Genomic DNA, 20230 nt, shown 5'->3' with positions numbered 1-20230 from the left:
AAAACGAAAATATATTTTAAAGTTGCTCGATATGAAATAAATAAATAAAATTTAATTTTAAAGATGACCTTTATTTCTGACAAACAATCTATATGAAATCAATTTTAATTTAGAAAACATATATATTTATAAATTTTTGTGAATAAAATGATAAAAATTAGAATACAATCAAAGAAATTATAGAAGTTAAAAGTTTAAATATTTATAGTATGTTATGATTTGAAGAGATTTAGTTTTTGGAAAACAATTTAGTTTTATTATTCTATGTTTGATATAATTTATAAGATTTAAAATGTCAAATAAAAAAGTTTTGAGTAATTTAAAATTAGTTTGTCAAAATAATAATTTTAAAAAAAAAAATTTTTTTTAGAACCCTAGATTAGTTGAGTTTATTATCTATGTAAGTGGATTGATACAATTTTAAATGATTTTAAGTTTTTCTATCATTTTGGAATTTAATTAAACAATTATGAATTTGTGGTAAAAATAAAAGCGTTAATTTTTTAAAAGCAAAAGTTCTAGAAATTTTAGTTTGAAAAAGTTATTGTTTTTTATTTGGCACTCGTACTATTATAATGATTCAATTTGTAATTAAATTATTAATTTACTACATAAATTTTTATTTCATTTTTAATTATTATTCCCTAGATTTATTTGATAGTGAATATTTTAATAATATTTAATTATGAATAAAAAAATAAATAAGAGATCAATTTGATTGTGTCTTAAAAAACAATAGATGAATTATATCTTAAAAATAGTAATAATTGCAAATATTAAAAAAGACGACTAATTATTATCACCTAAAACTACATATTCCCAATCATATTTTTTTGAAACTCTACAAAATAAATTAAGTCTTATTGATACAACTAATAATTACCTACAATTGCCTATAAAATAAATTATTATCACTTAAATTTAGTTACAACTAATTAAAAAAGACGATTAATTATTACTACCTACAACTAAAACCTACTTCTATTGGGTCCTTGCGATAAAACAAAAACAAAAAATATTTAATATTTAATTAAATAAATTAATCATTTTATTAATAAATAAATTATATTAAAAATATTTATTTCATCAATAGAACTTCAAATAAAAAATTAAACGACAACATTAATTATAATTAAAAAAATAATAAAAGAATTATATTGGACAATAAAACTTTTCTTATCAAAGTGATAAGATTTCAGATGAATTACTTCATTTATTATTAAGGGTTTAATAATAAGAATTGCAATTATGAGGAAAAAAACTTTACGACTCCCTTGAGAAATTATGTTGCTTAGCCCACTAAAGAAATGCAGATGAATGAATCTGAATTGAAGAGGGTGAGTCATGCGTGATTAAAATAAAAGCGATAAGGGCATGAATTGGTTTATTTCAACAATCAATTAATAGATTTATTATAAATGTTATGATTTTTTTGTGAGTATCATACGTTGTTATAATAGTAAATTTCATAGTTAAAAACAATATAATTTCTTCCCTTAAATACATACTTATAATTACAATTACAATTTAAACATAATTAATTAAATATAAAAATAAAGATAAATATAGCAATATTTCTATTAATAATATTTTTGAAAATAGTAAGGACTCTAATATTGTGACATATGACAAACTTGCCAAAATACTCATTTAACTTTATTATATTTTATTATATTTTATGATTTTATGATTCATGATTTAAATATTATACAATATATTTAAACGTATATATAAATTTCAAATAAATTACTTAATTATAAAATAAAGAATAATTATATATATTTAATTGTATTAGATAAATAAATAACTAAAAATTGTGAGACAGAGAAAAAGAGAATAATTTTGACATTAGAAGATAAGTATTTTGCCTCTTAAATAAAAATAGGTATTTATTAAAATAAATAAATATTTTAATGATACTATATTAAACACCATGGAATGTTTTAATATAAAAAATAAAATAAAACATACAACAATTATCACACATTTGAGATGCATTAACCGAAATGTAATATTAATTATGTATCCTAAAAAGTTTTTAGTACAATAAAAAATAAATTTTAGTTGAATAAAATGTCGCACAATATGCGTGAAATAGAGGAATAAGTAGATACAAAATATATCAATATATTTTACATTTTTCTATGTAAATTTTTTTTTGACCGAACATTTTTCTATGTAAAATTAATCATGACTTCAATTTTGACGATGGAAAATTAAATGCCTTCTCCCACATTAATTCCTGTGAAAAAGGAATGAAAAAATTATTGCCATTAACCAATAAATAATTAATAATTAAAAAAATCCTATAAGATAGCTGGTTTACATTATATCATAAGGAACATTTTCTAAGCATATACCATTCAAGATGTATGATTCTATATAGGCACTTAGTGACTGCAGTCTGCACAAATCTCTTTCACATTTTCAAAATTATTTTCCCGATATATATTAACAAACTCAGGGTTAGTTGTTCACCTATACTTAAAGGAATATATATGATAGGAAAGCATGAACTAAGCACATGATAATATATTTGTGAAAACAATTCAAAATTTTCTTTCAATGAAGTTGGTATTTCATTTGAAATCAGTTTTGGCATTAAAGTTATTCCAAAACCTTCTCGATAGCAGTTGTAGAGATTGAATCATGGTTATTCTTAACAAATTTAGCGTCAACTGTCACTCGACCAACTAACAATTTATATTGATCTGTAACTTTTATCACACGAATATTTGTTTGACATCATAGTTTGAGAATGATTGTAACTCAAAAGGTGAAATAAACAATAATATTTTTATAGCCTCACATCATTATGAACAACAACAAATTAAAAAAAATAGTAGAGATTCAAAAAGATCTGCCCTTAAGAATGAACATGAGTGAAATCTTTATGAGTATTAAGTCACCATAGTTCCATCTCAATCTGTCGTTCCCGCTCAGGCATAATCTGCATCAACCGAGTAGCTGAAGAGTTTAGAATTACGTCATAACAGAGTACATGAATAGAATGAAAATTTGAACTCAGACCAAACAATCTATTTCAAACCTATAGTTGTATCTAGTGATGATAACAATAAAAGTATTAATTACCTAGAACAATGGTATAAGAACCCCAAATAATCATGAACTCTGCTAAGCACACAATCTCAGGTTTTTAAATGGAATATGAATTTCCGAGGTATGCTAAGCACACAATTCAACATCATCTCACCTGTAGCTCGCTCCATGGATCCAATAATTAATTTTCAAAATCCACCTTTGAATAGATGATATAAAACAAACCATTTACCTTAAACTTATTTTCAACAAACATCAATTTATAAAACCAGTTTGCTAATATATTAAAAAGCCAACAGTTTGCCCCTCACTTTGGATGAATAAAATCCATTTGTAAACTATAATCAACAACCATTGAAATAAAATAAACACAGTAAACATCTGCAATAAGCAATAACCATTTCATTATCAATTGGATTTCAAAGTAAAATTTTAGAAATGGAATAGTTAGAGTATAGGTGTTCCACCACCTGATAGATAAAACAGATCACTGAAGTCTGAAGCTCGATAAAATGGTCTTACTTCTATGTTGATGCATTGATTGCCTAACACAGGAGAACCAACATATCTCAGGTATAAACTAATGTAAAATTCAAATAATATTTCTTGGAGAGCTATGAAGTCGAAGCAAGTAAATACATTGATAGCAGAACATTGAAACCAAGAAAATATTGACAAAAGATGAAAACACGAACATTACTATCAATGAAACCATGAAAACATTAACACTAATTTTAGTAAATAACAGTACAACACAACCATGAAACAGATTTATAAATGCTATGGAGAACCGGTTATGTGAAGATGAAATGAGCATATTTATAATTGCCATGGATAGTTAATAGACACTAAAGATGGGAGAACTTGGGGAAGACAAAGTTGTTTTGATAAAACAAAAAAATTCAACCGGTTTGTGTTGGAAACAATAACAAATATGAAATCTCAGAAGGTTAGTGGTGATTGGTTGAAGGGAAAGGTGAAAGTAATCTCCATGTAGCTTTTAATGTATAAGAAGAAGAGGATTGTTTTGATTGGTTAATAGAAAGGCAAATGATAAGTTATGAAAAAAAATATATTGAAAGGTGAACCGTTTCTTGTATTTTGATCGTGGAAAACATTTACAGAGAAACCAAATTGAATGTGAATTAAACTTAAACAACTTAAAAATAATAATCAAAATATTAATTAATTATACATTAATAATAGTGATAATAATAGAAACATTTCTATAAATAGGAAACATAAATATAGTAAGGGCTCTATTTTTTGACAAATGGCAAACTTGCCAAAATACTCCTTTTGCTTTATTATATTAAATGATATATATATATATATATATATATATATATATATATATATATATATATATATATATATATATATATATATATATATATATATATATATATATATATATATATATATATATATATCATTAGAATTGATTTTTTTTATTTGAATTGAAAATACTTTAAATAATGTTGTTAATAAAATATGTATAGCTTAATCTATTTGAATTAATTTTACTTTATTATTGGAAATGAAATTCATGAAAAGGGTGTTAGTGAAATAGTATATTTTAGTTTATTTAGATTGTTCCGATTACTTATATTAATTTATTCTCTAGAATGATATTGTTGGGTGACGTGTACATACAATGTTAATTAATTAATGAATTTTAATTAATTATTAATAACATATTGTGATGAAATGTGCATGTATTTGGCATTGTATTGAAGTTGTTGAGTTGAAATTAAGATGAATCATGTATATGTATGTGTTGTAGAGTTTAAAATACCAAATTTAATTTAATTGTTTCGATGAAATGTGCATGTATCAGTTGTTGTGTTGAAATTATTGAATTTAACGAAATTGTTATGAAACATATGTATGCAATCCAAGATTGATTGAAGTTGTTGATAAATTGAAAATTGATGTTAAATGAAGTAAATATGTTTTTCTTGGATTTAAAGTTACTGTTGGTGAAATTTAGTGTCCATTTGTTATAGCTTATATTTGTAAGAAAATTATTTTCTTAAGCAAAATAATTTTTTTATAAAGTTTCCAACTATTTGTTACAATTTTTTTTTTAAAACTAGGAATCTAACAGTAATTTTAAAATGCTTCAAATAAGAATGGAGTTAAATAATTTTTTACAAAAAATTATATTTTAAAATTGACTAATTTAAATAAAAATTTTGTTTTGACAAACAAGCACAAACCAACTTTTGCTTTTTTTCAAAAAAAATTAATTTTTTAGCACCAAAATTACTTTTCTTAGTTATAATCCTCAACAAACATATCACGCTATATTGTTTAATAGCAAATAATTTTTTTAGCAAAACCATCAATAGTTAAGTATATACTTTTAATAAGGTTTTAAGTCTATGTAATTTTTTTTTCCAGTTGGTGTTCATATATATTATTTTTGGTTGTTGCATATATTCAACTTTTTACTTTTGGATGTTAGTGTTTTTTAAGGGCGGGTTGTTTTATTATAGTCATTAAGAAATTTATTCATAATGAAATTGATATCAATAATATTAATTTCAAAGATTTAAATTTAATATTCTACCATTAGAATAATCAATTTCAATATCAATAAATTTCGTTAGGACTAAAATAAAATAATCAAAAAAAATAGAATATATGAAAATTAATAACAAAAAATACACTTTTAATCAACTGCCCATCATAATATTTAATTATAAAGAAAATTCAAATTTGAACCTATTAATAAATTATAATAAATAATGATGTTGAAGATAATGATTAGGGGAGATAATTCTTTTGGGGTCTTAGTACTAGGTTGGTCAGGTTGGTTTTGGGAATTCACAATGTAACAGATTTAATCAATAATTACAGTTATTTTAAATTAGTGATTTTTTTTTCAAACATAATTTATTATTATTATTATTATTATTATTATTATTATTATTATTATTATTATTATTATTATTATTATTATTATTATTATTATTATTATTATTATTATTATTATTAAATTATAAATTATTTTACCAAATTTTCTTTTAATAAGAGTATCATATTTATAATATTTAATTTGTATTTTTTAAATAAGAATAATATTGCTTTATATTGAACGACTGCTAATAAAAAGTATACATTCCATTACCCTAACGAAGAAGTGTCCATTACCCTAACGAAGAAGTATACATTCCATTGTTTACATTTTTTTAAATAATTTTTGTATGACAATTATAAATTTACTTAGAAGTAATTTGAGTTGTTTAAACTCAAAACTTTATTTCTTCTTTTGTTTTACACCAACTTTTTTAATAATTAAACCAATCTCTCAATAGAGGCACGGGCACATGTTTTTGTTACTCCCACCAAGTGCGTTACATGTTTTGATTGAAATTTAATTGCTACAACCCTAATTAATACAAAAATGTATAGATGCACTATTTTAAAACTGAACAATATAATTAGTTACAATATATTTATAGGGCTTTGGCTAATATGCATAAGGATTTACTTATGCAGCATGCATAAGCCTACATAAGTCATTGAATCATGTTTTTAGTCCAATATTGAGTATTGAGTATTGAGTGGTGAGTATTGAGTAATACCAATTGATGTCTAGAATTTGATCCAAGGGTCCATAATAATCTATGCATGGTGCGTAGATTTTTATCTATGCACGGTAACTGCACCCATACTTATAGTATATAATTATTTAATTATATATACATAGTTACAGTTATTTTTTTAATTACAATATAATTATACAATATATTATATATATATATATTTATAATTAGATACAATATATATTATACATAATTACATATAACTAGTTACGATTTTATTATTTAAATAAGTTTGAAATAAAAAAATAAAATTAATATATAAAATAAAAAATAATGTTAATATATTAATTGCACTTTATATAATTAAAAAAATAACGTTAATATATAATTTAATAACATTAATATATTAATTGTGTTTTAAATAAGTTTGTTAAATAAAATTAATATTAAATATAAAAATTTATTAACTATTAGTATTATTTCATATTCAAATAAATTTATAAAATAAATAATTTATGAAATAGCATTAAACAAATAAATATTTTAAATAATAGCAGTAAACAAATAAAATATTATAGGATAGTTTATGAAATATAGAATGCAATATATATTTTATACTCTCAAATCAAAAACTAAACAACAAAAGTTGTTTGGTCTAGTGGTAGGGCCTCTTCTCTTTAATGTAGAGGACTTAAGTTCAAGTTGGCGAAATAAATGCGTGAGATGAAGATTCCGGTTGAAGGGAGAGAAGTGAGATGAAGATCCCGGTTGAAGGGAGATTCCAGTTGAAGGGAGAGAAGTGAGATGAAGATCCCGGTTGAAAGAAGATTCCGGTTGAAGGGAGGGAAGTCTAGAGAGGAGATTCCAAGGGAGATTCCGCTTGAAGGGAGAGAAGTGAGATGAAGATCCCGGTTGAAGGGAGATTCCGGTTGAAGGGAGGGAAGTCTAGAGAGGAGATTCCAAGGGAGATTCCGCTTGAAGGGAGAGAAGTGAGATGAAGATCCCGGTTGAAGGGAGATTCCAGTTGAAGGGAGAGAAGTGAGATGAAGATCCCGGTTGAAAGAAGATTCCGGTTGAAGGGAGGGAAGTCTAGAGAGGAGATTCCAAGGGAGATTCCGCTTGAAGGGAGAGAAGTGAGATGAAGATCCCGGTTGAAGGGAGATTCCGGTTGAAGGGAGAGAAGTCTAGAGAGGAGATTCCAATCTTTTAATTTACATTTTTCATATGTTCAATTGTTGTAGAAAGATTTACATCATAATTTTTTATTTTATAATGCAACTCATGTGCATTTTATCACTAAAACAATCAATAATAAGTTGACACAACACCAACACTATATTCTTGTACATACTGTGCATACGTTTTTCATATGTTTATCAAAATAAATTTTAATAAAATTAATAATTTATTTATCTCACGGGTCACTATCAACACAATATTTATTTTAATTTAATTAATCATTATCTTAATTTATGAGACAAAAATTTTATTTTAAAATATTATTTTAATTAATCATTATCTCACGTCTTTCTGGATTGTTGACATGTGACTATATCTTCAATGATTTTTCTCAATTTTATTTACTCTTTAACCTATAAGACCCATATCCCTTTCTTTTAATTGTTGTTAGGTCGTCAATTATTTAATTTAATACTTGACCCTATTTTGCGATTGTGTTCTTGATCTATCTTAAACCTTTTTTTTATCATTATTTTAACTTAGAACCTAATTTTTATACTACTAATATCTTATTAGCAAAACTTTTTTTTAGATCGTTAATTTCCATTTAATATATGCAATTTGGTCAAACTTTTTTACTTTATATTTTTCGTATCGTTCATAAAATACTACACCACAAATAATGCATCTGGGCGACAACATGGATCTCTGACTAGTTTTTTTAATAGTTAAACCAATCTCTCTCGATAGAGACACGACTGGCCATTAGGGGTGGGAATAGGCTAGGCCGGTCTACAGGGGCTTATAACCTAACCTACGTAAGGACGGGTCAGACCAGGCTTATTTAATAAAGAGACCAGGCTTAGGCTTTTTTAAAAGCTTATTTTATTAAATAGGTCAGGCTTAGGCAATTAAAAAAGCCTATGAAGCCTTATAAGTCGGCCTATATTTTCATATATATTAGAGATATGCTAAATAGGTTGGCCCATGTATGCATATATATTAGGTAAAAAGCTAAGTAGGCTAGCCTATGTATGCATATATATAGAACAAAGGTTAAATAGGTTGGCTTATATATGCATATATAGGCCAACCTATAAGGCTTCTTAAGTAATATGGATTAATTAAAAACTTTAATGAGATACGGGCTTTTAAATAGGCTTTCAGACCAGGCCAGACTTTCAAAAAGGTCAGGTCAGGCTAAAAAACTGAGCCGGTGATAGGCCATAGGACAGACTTATGCATTTTAAGTTTATCGTAGGTCAGACTCAGGCCTTATAAAACCTAGTCTAGCCTAGCTTATTTCCACCCATACCGGCCATGCAATTTTAACATCTATTATTATTAGCTAAACAATTTTTAATAATTTAATCTAACATTTTTGTTTTGATGATATACATGTTGTGTCATGTCTTTGTTTTGATTATGTACATGTTATAAAGAGAGCTTTTGTGCTTAATTTGAATATTTTAGGAAAATATTCAATTTACATATGTTATCTTAGGATTAATTTGCATAGTTGTATTACACTCAATTTGCATGTAGTGGTCAATTTAACATGTTGTGACTAATTTACACTTTATTTATTAATATGAAAGTTTTTATGATAATATATATTATCAAAAATTATTTATCTTGAGCATTTGGCTTATTGCATAATTTAATTCAATGGTATCTCTTAAGAAGATCAGCACCAGAAGGTGCAGAGTCATTTCTTTTGTTGAGAAAGCCGATGGTAAGATGTTAGTATATATAAAACGAAAAGAAAAATGTTTAGAGATAAGCTCTCCCCTGTCTTTAAATTTAGGGTTCCTCTATTTTGATGGGTGCCACCTCCCCTCTTGTAGGGGCTCCTCCTCCCTCATCGGAGTTATTCACCACCATTATGGTGGTCATCTCCTCTTCAATGGAGGTTCCTCCTTCTTTGTAAGTTTCCCCTCCTCTCTTTTTATTCTTTTGAAACCCTCATCCATGTTAGATCCATACATGTTTTTTTCTCCAACCACCATCAAGCTCCTCCTTCTCTCCACCATCAACCATCAATCACTTGCAACCCAAATCACCTCCACCAACCAATGGCCCAGAGTGGTATCGACATGGAAAACGACCCCCATCGGAAGATAAGGAAGCCCGGAGTTTATGTGTGTGTGTTTATGTAATAGTTTATTTTATTTTACTTGTTTTGTTGTGGGTTCTATGTTTTCTTGCGCTGTTTGTTTTGTTGGGTGATAACACGAAATTATATCGTATATTTGACTTGATTCGCATGAGTTTTATTTAATTTTTATTTGTTTATGTTTTATTATGCCGATATTTTGTCGTATTTCAGGTATTCGATTATTAAAATAGCTACAAAAGAAAATGAGAAGAGAGAAGGAGAGAAAATAGAGGAAAGAAATCGGAAGAAAAGAAAAAGAGAAAAAAGAAAGAAAAGAAAAGAAAAAGGGAAAGAAAAGAAAAGAAAAAGGAAAAGAAAAAAAAGAAAATAAGGTGGGGCGCCCACCCCTTGGCTTGGTGGCTCCCAATCTTGACTACACATCATGGAGAAGAAAAGAAAATGGGGAAGGGGCGGTCATCCCTTGGCCATGTGGCCCCCGCCCCCAATTATCCACATCAGCAAAATAAAAGGCAAGGGGTGGTCGTCCCTTAAGCTTGTGGCCCCCGCCACAAACCTCTTTTATTTAATTCTCCAGTTTTTTCTCCATGTTCAACAATAGCAACAACGGCTCATTCACTTCCTCCAATTTCTTAGCAAAACCATTTCCTCCGATTTTTCAACAAGCAACAAATCAACCTCTCCTAAATTTTCTCAAAAGGGGTTACAAAATCAAGGCTATAAAAGGGAGCGGATTACAGAGAAAAAGGGCTCTCTCTCATTGATTTTTCTAATTTTTGGTTCAGAGCTTTGTTAGTTTCTTAAGCAGTTTCTATCATGTAAAAGGGATAGTTCTCCATATTGGGGGACTATTCCCAAACTAGTTTTAGGATTTACTTCTGCCATTCGTTTCTGTATTTGATTCAAAGCCTGACGGCGCAATATTATGATTTCAGTTCAGCATTTGTTTCCAGTACCCATTTAATTATAGGTTCCATTTTATTGTTTATTTTACTGTCTTCAATTAATTTCCTAATTATGTCTAGCCTTATATTAAATCATTTTAAATTTTTTACTATGTTTTCATCTAATTTAGAAACCAGAAATTGTTTATCTGTTTCTGTCACTATGTCTTGCTAAATAGTTTAGAGTCCGGTGTATGAGGACCATTGTTACCGACGGGACTCAGTAGAAAATAATAGGTGTGAACTTATGATTAAAATTTTGTTTAGGTTTTAATTTCCAAGTCTAATTTAAATAGCTTTGTCACGAGAGTGAGAGGTTATTTAACACGATTTTGTCACAAGAGTGAGAAATCAATTAAGGATAGAGTCGGCACTGCGAGAGCGTGGGGATCGAACCAGATAGTGGAAATTAGGCAACAAATCTAAATACAGCGAAAGCGCTTTAGATACGTTTAGGATATTACTGGCTTTCAAAATATATTTCCTAGTTACCGAGCGAGCGAGAGCAAAATCTTGAGATTAGGAAGTATGGCTTTAGTTAATACCGCGAGAGCGTGAGACAGAGTCTTTTAGTTGGTATATTCTACGGAACTAAGTTATTATCGTAATTAGTACCCTTTTCTATAAGTCCTTCAGGAATGCGGAAACCATATCCCGACCTCGCTTTAGTATTATTTTTCTAGTTTGGTTTATTTTTACCTTTAGTTTCCCCTTAATTAATTATTCATTAGCCATAGCTTTACAAATCAACGATAGATTACAGTAGGTTGACATTGGTCTCGGTGGGTTCGACAATCTTTTATACTACTTCGATATTTCTGTGCACTTGCGGATGCATCATTGGGTGTGTTGTTATTAGGCTTAGGTTATTTTAAGTTTGTGCTCAAGGTATTTGATGAAATGCCTCATAGAAGCTTGGATGAAGGAAATATGTTCTTGAGTAATAATCTTACTAGGGATGTGGAAAATCAAACTCCTCTTTTCAGTCAACAATTGTTTCATCCACAAGTTGTGAGATTAATCAATATTGTGAACCTGAATAATCAATTTGAGCGTGATAAAGCTAGTGTCAAAGATAAAGATATGATTTGTAACTGGATAGGTTTAAAAATTGAGGTTCCAAAACTCACTTTTCTCTTGCGGAAGAACTTTGCTTGGTTGATTAGATATTAAAGTTTTAGATTGGTAACTTCCTTTTGGTTTCTAATCTTTCAAAGCTTTTTGATGTCCATAGCTTGTTAGTCTTAAATATTAATGTTATTGTTAATGTATGGATGAGAAATGCCTTAACACATTTTTTTCTCTATGTTTGTACTCTCTCTTTTTCATCTAATTAATGAAATTGTTTTCTATAAAAAAATGTTAGTATACACGTGGTATTGGTTACCACAGAAGCGTAATAGCCGATTTCAAGGGTTTATACTTAGATTAAGAAAACTCATGATTTTTTTTTTAAATTAATTATAAAAGGAAAGCTCTGTAATAGTTTTTAATATTTGTTCACTTATAAAGTCATTTATTTATTGTTACTTTCTATTTTTTTACATAATAATTAAAATTGTACTGAAGATTAAATCGATTTAGGTAATAGTTTAATGTTTAAAGGTTTGATAGGATCGAACTGAAATCCAATTGATTATGGTAAAATATAATTTTTAAAAATGATCTAACTTGAACAATTGTTTAGACTTTGGTTATGTTCGGTTTAACCGTTTTTCACCGAATTATCAATTTTTTTCTAGATTTTTGGCAAAGCCACTAGTACAAAAATGTTAATTTACACCCGTTTTTTATTAAATTTACACCCATTATTTTTAATAAAAATCGGGTGTATATCCACCGGGTGAGAAATGTCTAACGCATTTACACCCATTATTTTTAACAAAATTCGGGTGTAATTGGGCGTAATTACGTTTTTAATTACACCCTATTTTAATAAAAATCGGGTGTAATTACGTTTTTAATTACACCCTGATTTAAAAAAAATCGGGTGTAATTGAACGTAATTACGTTTTTAATTACACCGTGTTTTAATAAAAAACGGGTGTAATTGGGCATAATTACATTTTTAATTACACCCTGTTTTAGTAAAAATCGGGTGTAATTGAACGTAATTACGTTTTAATTACACCCTGTTTTAATAAAAATTGGGTGTAATTGGGCGTAATTACATTTTAATTGCATCCTGTTTTAATTAAAATCGGGTGTAGATACGTTCTTAATTACACCCTATTTTAATAATAATCGGGTGTAAATGCGCCATTTATGAATGAACAATTATATTATATTTAAATATATTTACACCCTATTTCATATACACTATTTAGTTATATTTCATTTTCAGTCATAATATTGCAAATACTATAAAATCATACACATAAAAATCATATTTTAACTAAGTCAAAATATTTTTAATATTAACCAAAAGTATACAAAATCATGTGCATTCATAATATTTCAAGTACTATAAAATCATACACATAAAAATTATATTTTAACCAAGTCATAACACTTTCTTCATATATAATTTTACGCCATGCTTGACGGTTAGCTTCGGTTGTTCTCTAGTCCAATTGAATCCAACCGCTTTCCACATGTACCATTGGATTCATCCATGGCCAAAATACCACGCCCTAGAGAAGCAATTGCTTTCCACAATTCAATTCGGAGGAAGACCTTCTACATTCGTGTACACCGACTTCATCTTCTCAAGCAAAGTCAAAGTAGTTATCGGGTTACCTTTTTCTTCATATTCACCAAAACTAGATGATTTTCAGTCCCACCGGAAACAAGTTCATAGCCTTTCTCACTCAGAGCCTGCAATATATTCAGTGTTAATTAATACACAACAGATTAATCTCTTTGGTCCAACAAGGAGACTGGCTCTTGTGTTGATTGACTCCAATATCTATGAGAAGAGACTACTGAGTTATCCTTTCTAATATATACCTGTGCAAATAATCCATAAACATAAACAAACACAAATTGTTAGTTATTTTATTCCATTCACTCACTAAAAACTGCCATATTCTCATGCAGTTTCATATTGATGTGAATGGGGTTCAGTTGAGTTCTCAGTGGATATTGGCCATAAGTGAGAGTGTATCTTAAATGTGGATATTGGCCATAAGTGAGAGTGTATCTTAAACTTATCTAGTTTCAGTCTTCCACTAGTTATTTGAAATAATTTAATTAAAAACACAATTATGTATATTTGACTAAATAGAATTTTCATTCCTTAGGCAACTAAATAGTTTAATCATGTAATACTGTTTTCAATATTTCAACTATAGTAATTACTTTGATTTTTTTTACCGACTAATTACTTAGATATAAATTAGTAAGTTGTATATAGAACCCAAGAACAATCAACAATGGCAACAAGAGAAAGTTGAAGGTACAGAAAAGAAATTTACCTTTTGTGACATTAGGATGGTTAGTTTATACCAAGCAACAACTTCTTGTGTAAGTTCATGCCTGAGAGCAGCAATTTCAGCTTCTGGCCTGCACCCTTAGTCCATCATTTTAACTGATTCTGATTCAGCTTCACACCTTACTATTATTATTAACCACTTTGAACACAATCATTTAGTACTACTTACTCTAACAAAACCCAATTCAAATAAATCATAGATAGTTCATAACTGATTCTGACGCATATAATTCAAGTGTCACTGCAAAGTTAAGCCATCAAGGTGAATCACGCATTCAAAGTTGCCAAAGTTTCATCGAAGAGAAAAAATTGATCATACTTGTATAATAAGGGAAACTCCATCAAAAGTCATGAACGTTCTTACCATTAAATTGATCTTACCATTACATCAGGGAAACTCCACCTTGAAGATCTGGATAGAGTAAATGTTTTGATTTCACTCCATGATGATCGTTTGTGTCTTGTGAACTGTGATCAACATAAGCACGAAGCAAGGTATGAATCTCATTCATGCCAACATTATGCTAAAGCTGCATTTGAGTTAGGAGGTCGTCCAAACGACGTTATCAAGACTATGCAATGAAGATGAAGCCATGTTATGATCTAACACCCCAATTCTAAACAAAGAATAAGAGATTGCTAATAATACCACTAGATGATTAAGAATCTAAGAAATATTCCCAATAAAGATATTCCCAAACACAACTAATGTCTATACATGAAAAATCTCATCCTACTAAAGCACAAAATAACAAACCAGAATTATTGAACCTAAAGGTGGTGCCAACAATTATGTGAACAATGGTTACAGAATTGGGCTATATAACTTCAGAAGCATTGTGTCTTTTCAATAAATTTCACAAATTCGTAACAATTAGAAAGCATATAAAGGCTATAAACTATGAAGCAGCGTTAAATTGAGATATAACATTGCAGCACGAAATCAAATATTCACAAATTAGTTCAACAATTGGAGAAGATGTATACCTCTTCAACGTGTTGGGCATCTCCAAGCATACAAATCTTCATCTTAGGGCGAGGGATGTGAGGCAACTTGATGGAGCCGCTGAAATGTTTATCCTTTTGTGGATCGTAGTTCTTGAGGCCAATTTGAAGCTCAATAGTTTTACAACTCTTCTATCCATATGCTCAAACCACATAAGACAATAAACTGCTACCTTTTCTACACTAAAATTTACCCCAATTTTATCTCTAGCGATTTCATTTCTAATACTATCGAGTCTTTTGTAATCACTTATCCACGGAGTTGCCAATTGTGGATCGTAGGAAATTACGGTCTGTTTAAATTTCACTACCCTACACAGCTATAGCGCCAAGTTATTATTCTCAGCTTTGCAAACTCTCCTGCTAAGGAAAATCTTCTCATTCACAGTATCACCAGAAGTCTTGGCGCTACGTAATGGAACAATTTTTATTACCATTCCGGAGACTGTTCCTTTTTTCTTTAATAGTTTTTATGCTCACTGTGACTGACTGGAATTCTCTAGTAATGACTTGCTTTTATTTGTGATTGCAGGGTAATGCTCCCAAAAATGGGCACATAAACTATTCTGGGCCCCTACTGCCTCCAGAGGCTAATTTTGAAGAGATCCTCAAGGAGCATGAAAGACAAATCCAACAAGCTGTGTGCAAAGCTCGTCTGGTCAAGGACAAGAATAAAAAGGCTGCCAGTGAGATTGGGCAATCTGAGACACTAGTTCACCAAATGAGATATGGCAAGTCACATATCAAAGAGTTTTGATACACATGATTGTGGCTATCATAATGCCTTTTGGAAACTTGTTAAAATTTTGATGCTGAGACTCAGATATGATGGTGACTATAAGGATTCAATGTATTTTTCTACACATTGGGTATAACTACCATAGAAGGGATTGTACAGTATAAGATCTCTAACCAACAAACTCGCATGTTTCAGAAAGGTCTATAGAGAAAATGAAATTCATGGCCATTGGTTGTATAAAAGTTTTATGGTTTATTAAATTAATATATACTAGTCAATAGTGGGTTGTTTCGTTTCAGATTGTGAGTTCATTTCCATGGTATTATTACCTTGTACATTTGTCAAATTACATTCATTTATTCATTTCATTCATTTAATGCATTGGATGATTTGGTTATTCAAATTTGAATCTAATGTGCTACACAGCATCAGAAAAACTATCCTGAACTACATCAAATATATTATTATAAAAGAGAATATAAATAGGATGTCATCTAAAAATTCATGTTAGATATTAAAACATAATTGAATTCTCATTCATATATTAACTTAGTAATTTAGTTTAGATAAACACGCCAATATGTCTGCTGTCTCTCAAGAAAAGAACAGGTAAAGAACAGGCATAAGCAGAATTACAGAAACCAATTATATTAGTCAATTGTGTCAAATAAAGTTTCTTGCTTTGTCAACACACAATGAAATTTTTTTATGAAATATATGTTTAGTTTATTTGCTATCAATAAGAATTCAAAAAATCATAATCAAATAGTGAGCTCACCGAGAAAATGGAGAAGCATTTGAATGATTCAATTTTTGCCTTTCCTCAGTGGTAGGTTTAGATGAGCTGCCAGGATAATCTCTTTGTAATGAAAGTTCCAATTGTGTATCATATTCTAACTTGGCTGTGTTACCACCGTTGAAACTACAATCTGCATAACTGCTTTTTGGAAGATTCTCAAAAGTAGCCATCAAGTCAATAGCCCCAGCAGAATGTTCTTCTAGTTCATCATTGCGTCGATGAATTTTTGTATTAACATGAGGATTGGCTTTGCCTAACTCTGTTCTTAACCCTTCTTCATCTTGGTTTTCTGTTTCATTATATTCATAGCTTTGACCTAGCCTTAAACCTGTTGAAATTTTGCCACACCCTGCAGCTTTAGGTGCTGTTAAAGCTGATTTCTCTGCATTGCTCAAACTCGAAGAACTCTTCAGCTGGGACATATCCTGCATATTTTTCAAGATCCATGATCATCTTCCAAAAATGGTGATGTACAAGTAAAGGTATTTTGCACAAGAGTTGCCAAAACATGCAGTTTCTATGTGAAACTTCAAGAGCTTAATATAGTCTAGAGAGAAAATTTTCATCTAGTTTACAAGAGAGTGGCTTCATATATGCATTGTTTACAAACGGTAGTTGTATGTCTTTTTACGTTACTCAAGCCTAATGTTGAAAGTGTAGATAGAACATTAGTAATGAAATCAGCTCATATACAAGGTAACTTCTATTTCACAATTAACACGCTGAAACCTTTTTATCTAACAATAATATTAAATTGTTTCAGTGATTTTTTAATGGCTTACAGAAGCAGAACTTACTTGAGCTGGAGTCTCACTATTTTTTCCACTGCACTCGATTTTCTGCGTGGAAGCTACAGAACCACTAGAATTATTACTTGCAGTATTGTTTTCTTCAGCAACATCAAGTTTATCATGTGCCAATGTTATATTTTGAGGAGGCTTGCTAATCTGTAGATGAAGTAAACAGAAATTGGATTATAAGTACTTCCACACTAAAGACAATAAAAAACATAACGTTGCTTCAACAATCTAAGAATATTGACATACAGTATGTCTTCTCCACACATGCTGCCACAAGTTCCTTAGCTCATTCCTGCGAACAGGTTTAATGAGAAAATCAACGGCTCCGTTTTGCATACATTTGAACACCGTGCTTACTGAATCGTGAGAAGACATCACTGCAAATTACACCACGAGAAATTGAGCTAAGGAACTTGAATTCTTGAGATTTTACAATTCACCATAAGTGAACATCAGTCCTTAGGTTCTCTCTCTTCAAGAACTGTCCAGTTTCTAGGCAGATACTCTAATTTCTGTGTACATTACATGGATGCATTAGTATATCTAAAACACACCGTACATGAAAAGGCATATTGATCAGAGTAGTGTTTGAAAGCGAAGGAAATCAGCTTATTGATGAAAAATTGAAAACCAATCAACCAGATAGATATGAAATGGATGTTAACATTCTACGTTAAAATAAAAGGATTTGCTAGCTTACACAATTAGGAACACCAAAGGTGTCTAACATTTCAAAACAATAAGTGTACACAAAGAACACAACCTCACTCTAAGACATGATTTATAAGTATATAGATTTGAAACTTGTACTTGCTTTATCTCTTCTAAATATACCTATGTTATCATGTGAATCTTCAAACAACAAAGAATCTAACTTCCTCTAAACTGTATAATAATGTGTGTCACAGATTCATACCTGCCTTTCAATCAAAACTAAACGAACGATGCTTGAGTAAACCCCTTCTGAGTCTACACTTTCAAAATCAACAAAATCAATAAAATGAACCTGAAATATAGCACAACAAAATCAACCTGAAATCAACAAAATCAACCTGAAATATAGCACAACAAAATCAACCTAAAATCAACAAAATCAACCTGAAATATAGCACAACAAAATCAACTATCCATTCTGAGTCTACACTTTCAAAATCAACAAAATCAACCTGAAATATATCACAACAAAATCAACAAAATATAAAACCCTAATTCTTCAGCTACCAAATTCGCTCAAAGTATAAAACCCCTATTCTTCCTTACTAATGTCCTCTCAGTTTCAAAAAAATGAGAGTGAGAGAGCGGTGCGATGTTGGAGAAGAAGAGAGCTTTGTTTCTCTACCAATGTCGTCACGGGAAGTTGAGTACAAGCATTAGCTTCGTGAAAGGAACTGAGAGCTTCGTTGTCGTCACCATTGCTGAGTTTCGTTGATTGTTCAGGGAGTGGATTGAAAAATGTGTTTCGTTGATTGTTCAGAGAGTGGATTGAAAAATGGGTTTCGCTGGGTTTCGCTGAAATGCATGCATAATGGGTTTCGTTGGGTTTGGTTAATATTTTGTTCAGAGAGAAAAATGTTTTATTGAAAAATGTTTTATTCATTAATATTCACTTAACTAGTTAATAATATTTTGAGTTATAAAAATAAATATTAAATATTATTTTTAAGTCAATTTAAATTTACACCCGATTTTTAATTTAACGGGAGTAATAGAGATTTAAATATAATAATATTTTTAATTTACACCCGTTTTTAAAAAATAAGGTGTATATTTTCACGTGATCACTCATAAACTAACACTTTATTTACAAAAATGCCACCGTGTTTCTTATTTACACCCGTTTTTATTATATTGGGTGTAAATTTTAAAATTATATTGTTTATTTTGCACTAGTGAGCGGTTCACATACATAGTTGGACCAGATATAGGCCCGGTTCCCAATTAAATCAGTTCAACAAATTGAGTCGGTCTGTTTTTATCACCTTGTTTTTTTACTTATTTTTCTTTTTTTTTTTTTAAAATAGTTTACAAATTTCTAATTTTTATCAATTTGTTATTAACATATTTTATAAATTTTTTTTTTGGAAATCGATCACACCACTCTAAGTGCATTTTATGATGGTGTTGTGTATGTCTTGTTATTTTTAAGGTTGTGTTTTTTCGGCAGCTATCTTCTTCTAAATTTTTTTCGCCATCAAACACTTCAATAACCCCTAAACAGGTTCATTTATAAGATTTTTTATTTTTATTAAATAAGATTTTTTTCTCAATAAATACAATTCATTTATAAAAAAGGAAGATAAAAAACGTTGGAAAGTAACCTAACTTAACTCAAGCACAAATTAAAAATTAATACAAAATTTACTAATCAAGGTTTACCCCTTAAATAGCTTATAATGGACAAAGAATCCCACAAGTGTCTTGGTTGACATAAAAGTCTATATTTATTACTATCTTATTTGCACAAGAACTGCTCTCTCTAAAAATATGTAATATCTTAAATCTAAATGATTTAATAATATTTAAATTATTATTCCACTTACTAAGCATATATAACAAGAAATAATGTTCACATTAGTGATTGCCCTTATAGCAAGGATATAG

General features: G+C 29.1%; 1 protein-coding gene and 1 long non-coding RNA gene across 2 annotated transcripts; both read right to left on the bottom strand.

Annotated features, from left to right (window-relative positions):
• Positions 1-13240: 13240 nt before the first annotated feature.
• On the bottom strand, positions 13241-14826 carry LOC131599411 (uncharacterized). The gene is made up of 2 exons (XR_009282755.1): positions 14270-14826; positions 13241-13670 (listed from the first exon to the last, which is right to left on the bottom strand). It is a non-coding gene; the product is annotated as an uncharacterized LOC131599411 (long non-coding RNA).
• A 1978-nt stretch (positions 14827-16804) lies between these two features.
• LOC131597598 (two-component response regulator-like APRR3) lies at positions 16805-19014 on the bottom strand. Its single transcript, XM_058870287.1, has 4 exons — positions 18546-19014; positions 17876-18141; positions 17627-17776; positions 16805-17254 (listed from the first exon to the last, which is right to left on the bottom strand). Exons 2-4 carry the CDS (start codon positions 18002-18004, stop codon positions 16805-16807), a joined length of 729 nt encoding a protein of 242 aa, XP_058726270.1. The 5' UTR covers positions 18005-18141; positions 18546-19014.
• Between the last annotated feature and the right edge of the window lie 1216 nt (positions 19015-20230).

The sequence above is a fragment of the Vicia villosa genome, linkage group LG4 (assembly GCF_029867415.1).
Source record: "Vicia villosa cultivar HV-30 ecotype Madison, WI linkage group LG4, Vvil1.0, whole genome shotgun sequence".
NCBI classification, from domain to species: Eukaryota; Viridiplantae; Streptophyta; class Magnoliopsida; order Fabales; family Fabaceae; genus Vicia; species Vicia villosa.
This window is presented reverse-complemented; position numbering and strand designations above follow the sequence as displayed.

Bases quoted from the DNA above. Each gene is read 5' to 3' on its own strand.
- LOC131597598 (XM_058870287.1), bottom strand. From the start codon at position 18,004: ATGTCTTCTCACGATTCAGTAAGCACGGTGTTCAAATGTATGCAAAAC. The intron at 17,777-17,875 runs GTATGTCAATAT...CTTCATCTACAG, and splicing joins ATGTGTGGAGAAGACATACT to ATTAGCAAGCCTCCTCAAAA. The intron at 17,255-17,626 runs GTAAGTTCTGCT...AAAAATATGCAG, and splicing joins ATAGTGAGACTCCAGCTCAA to GATATGTCCCAGCTGAAGAG.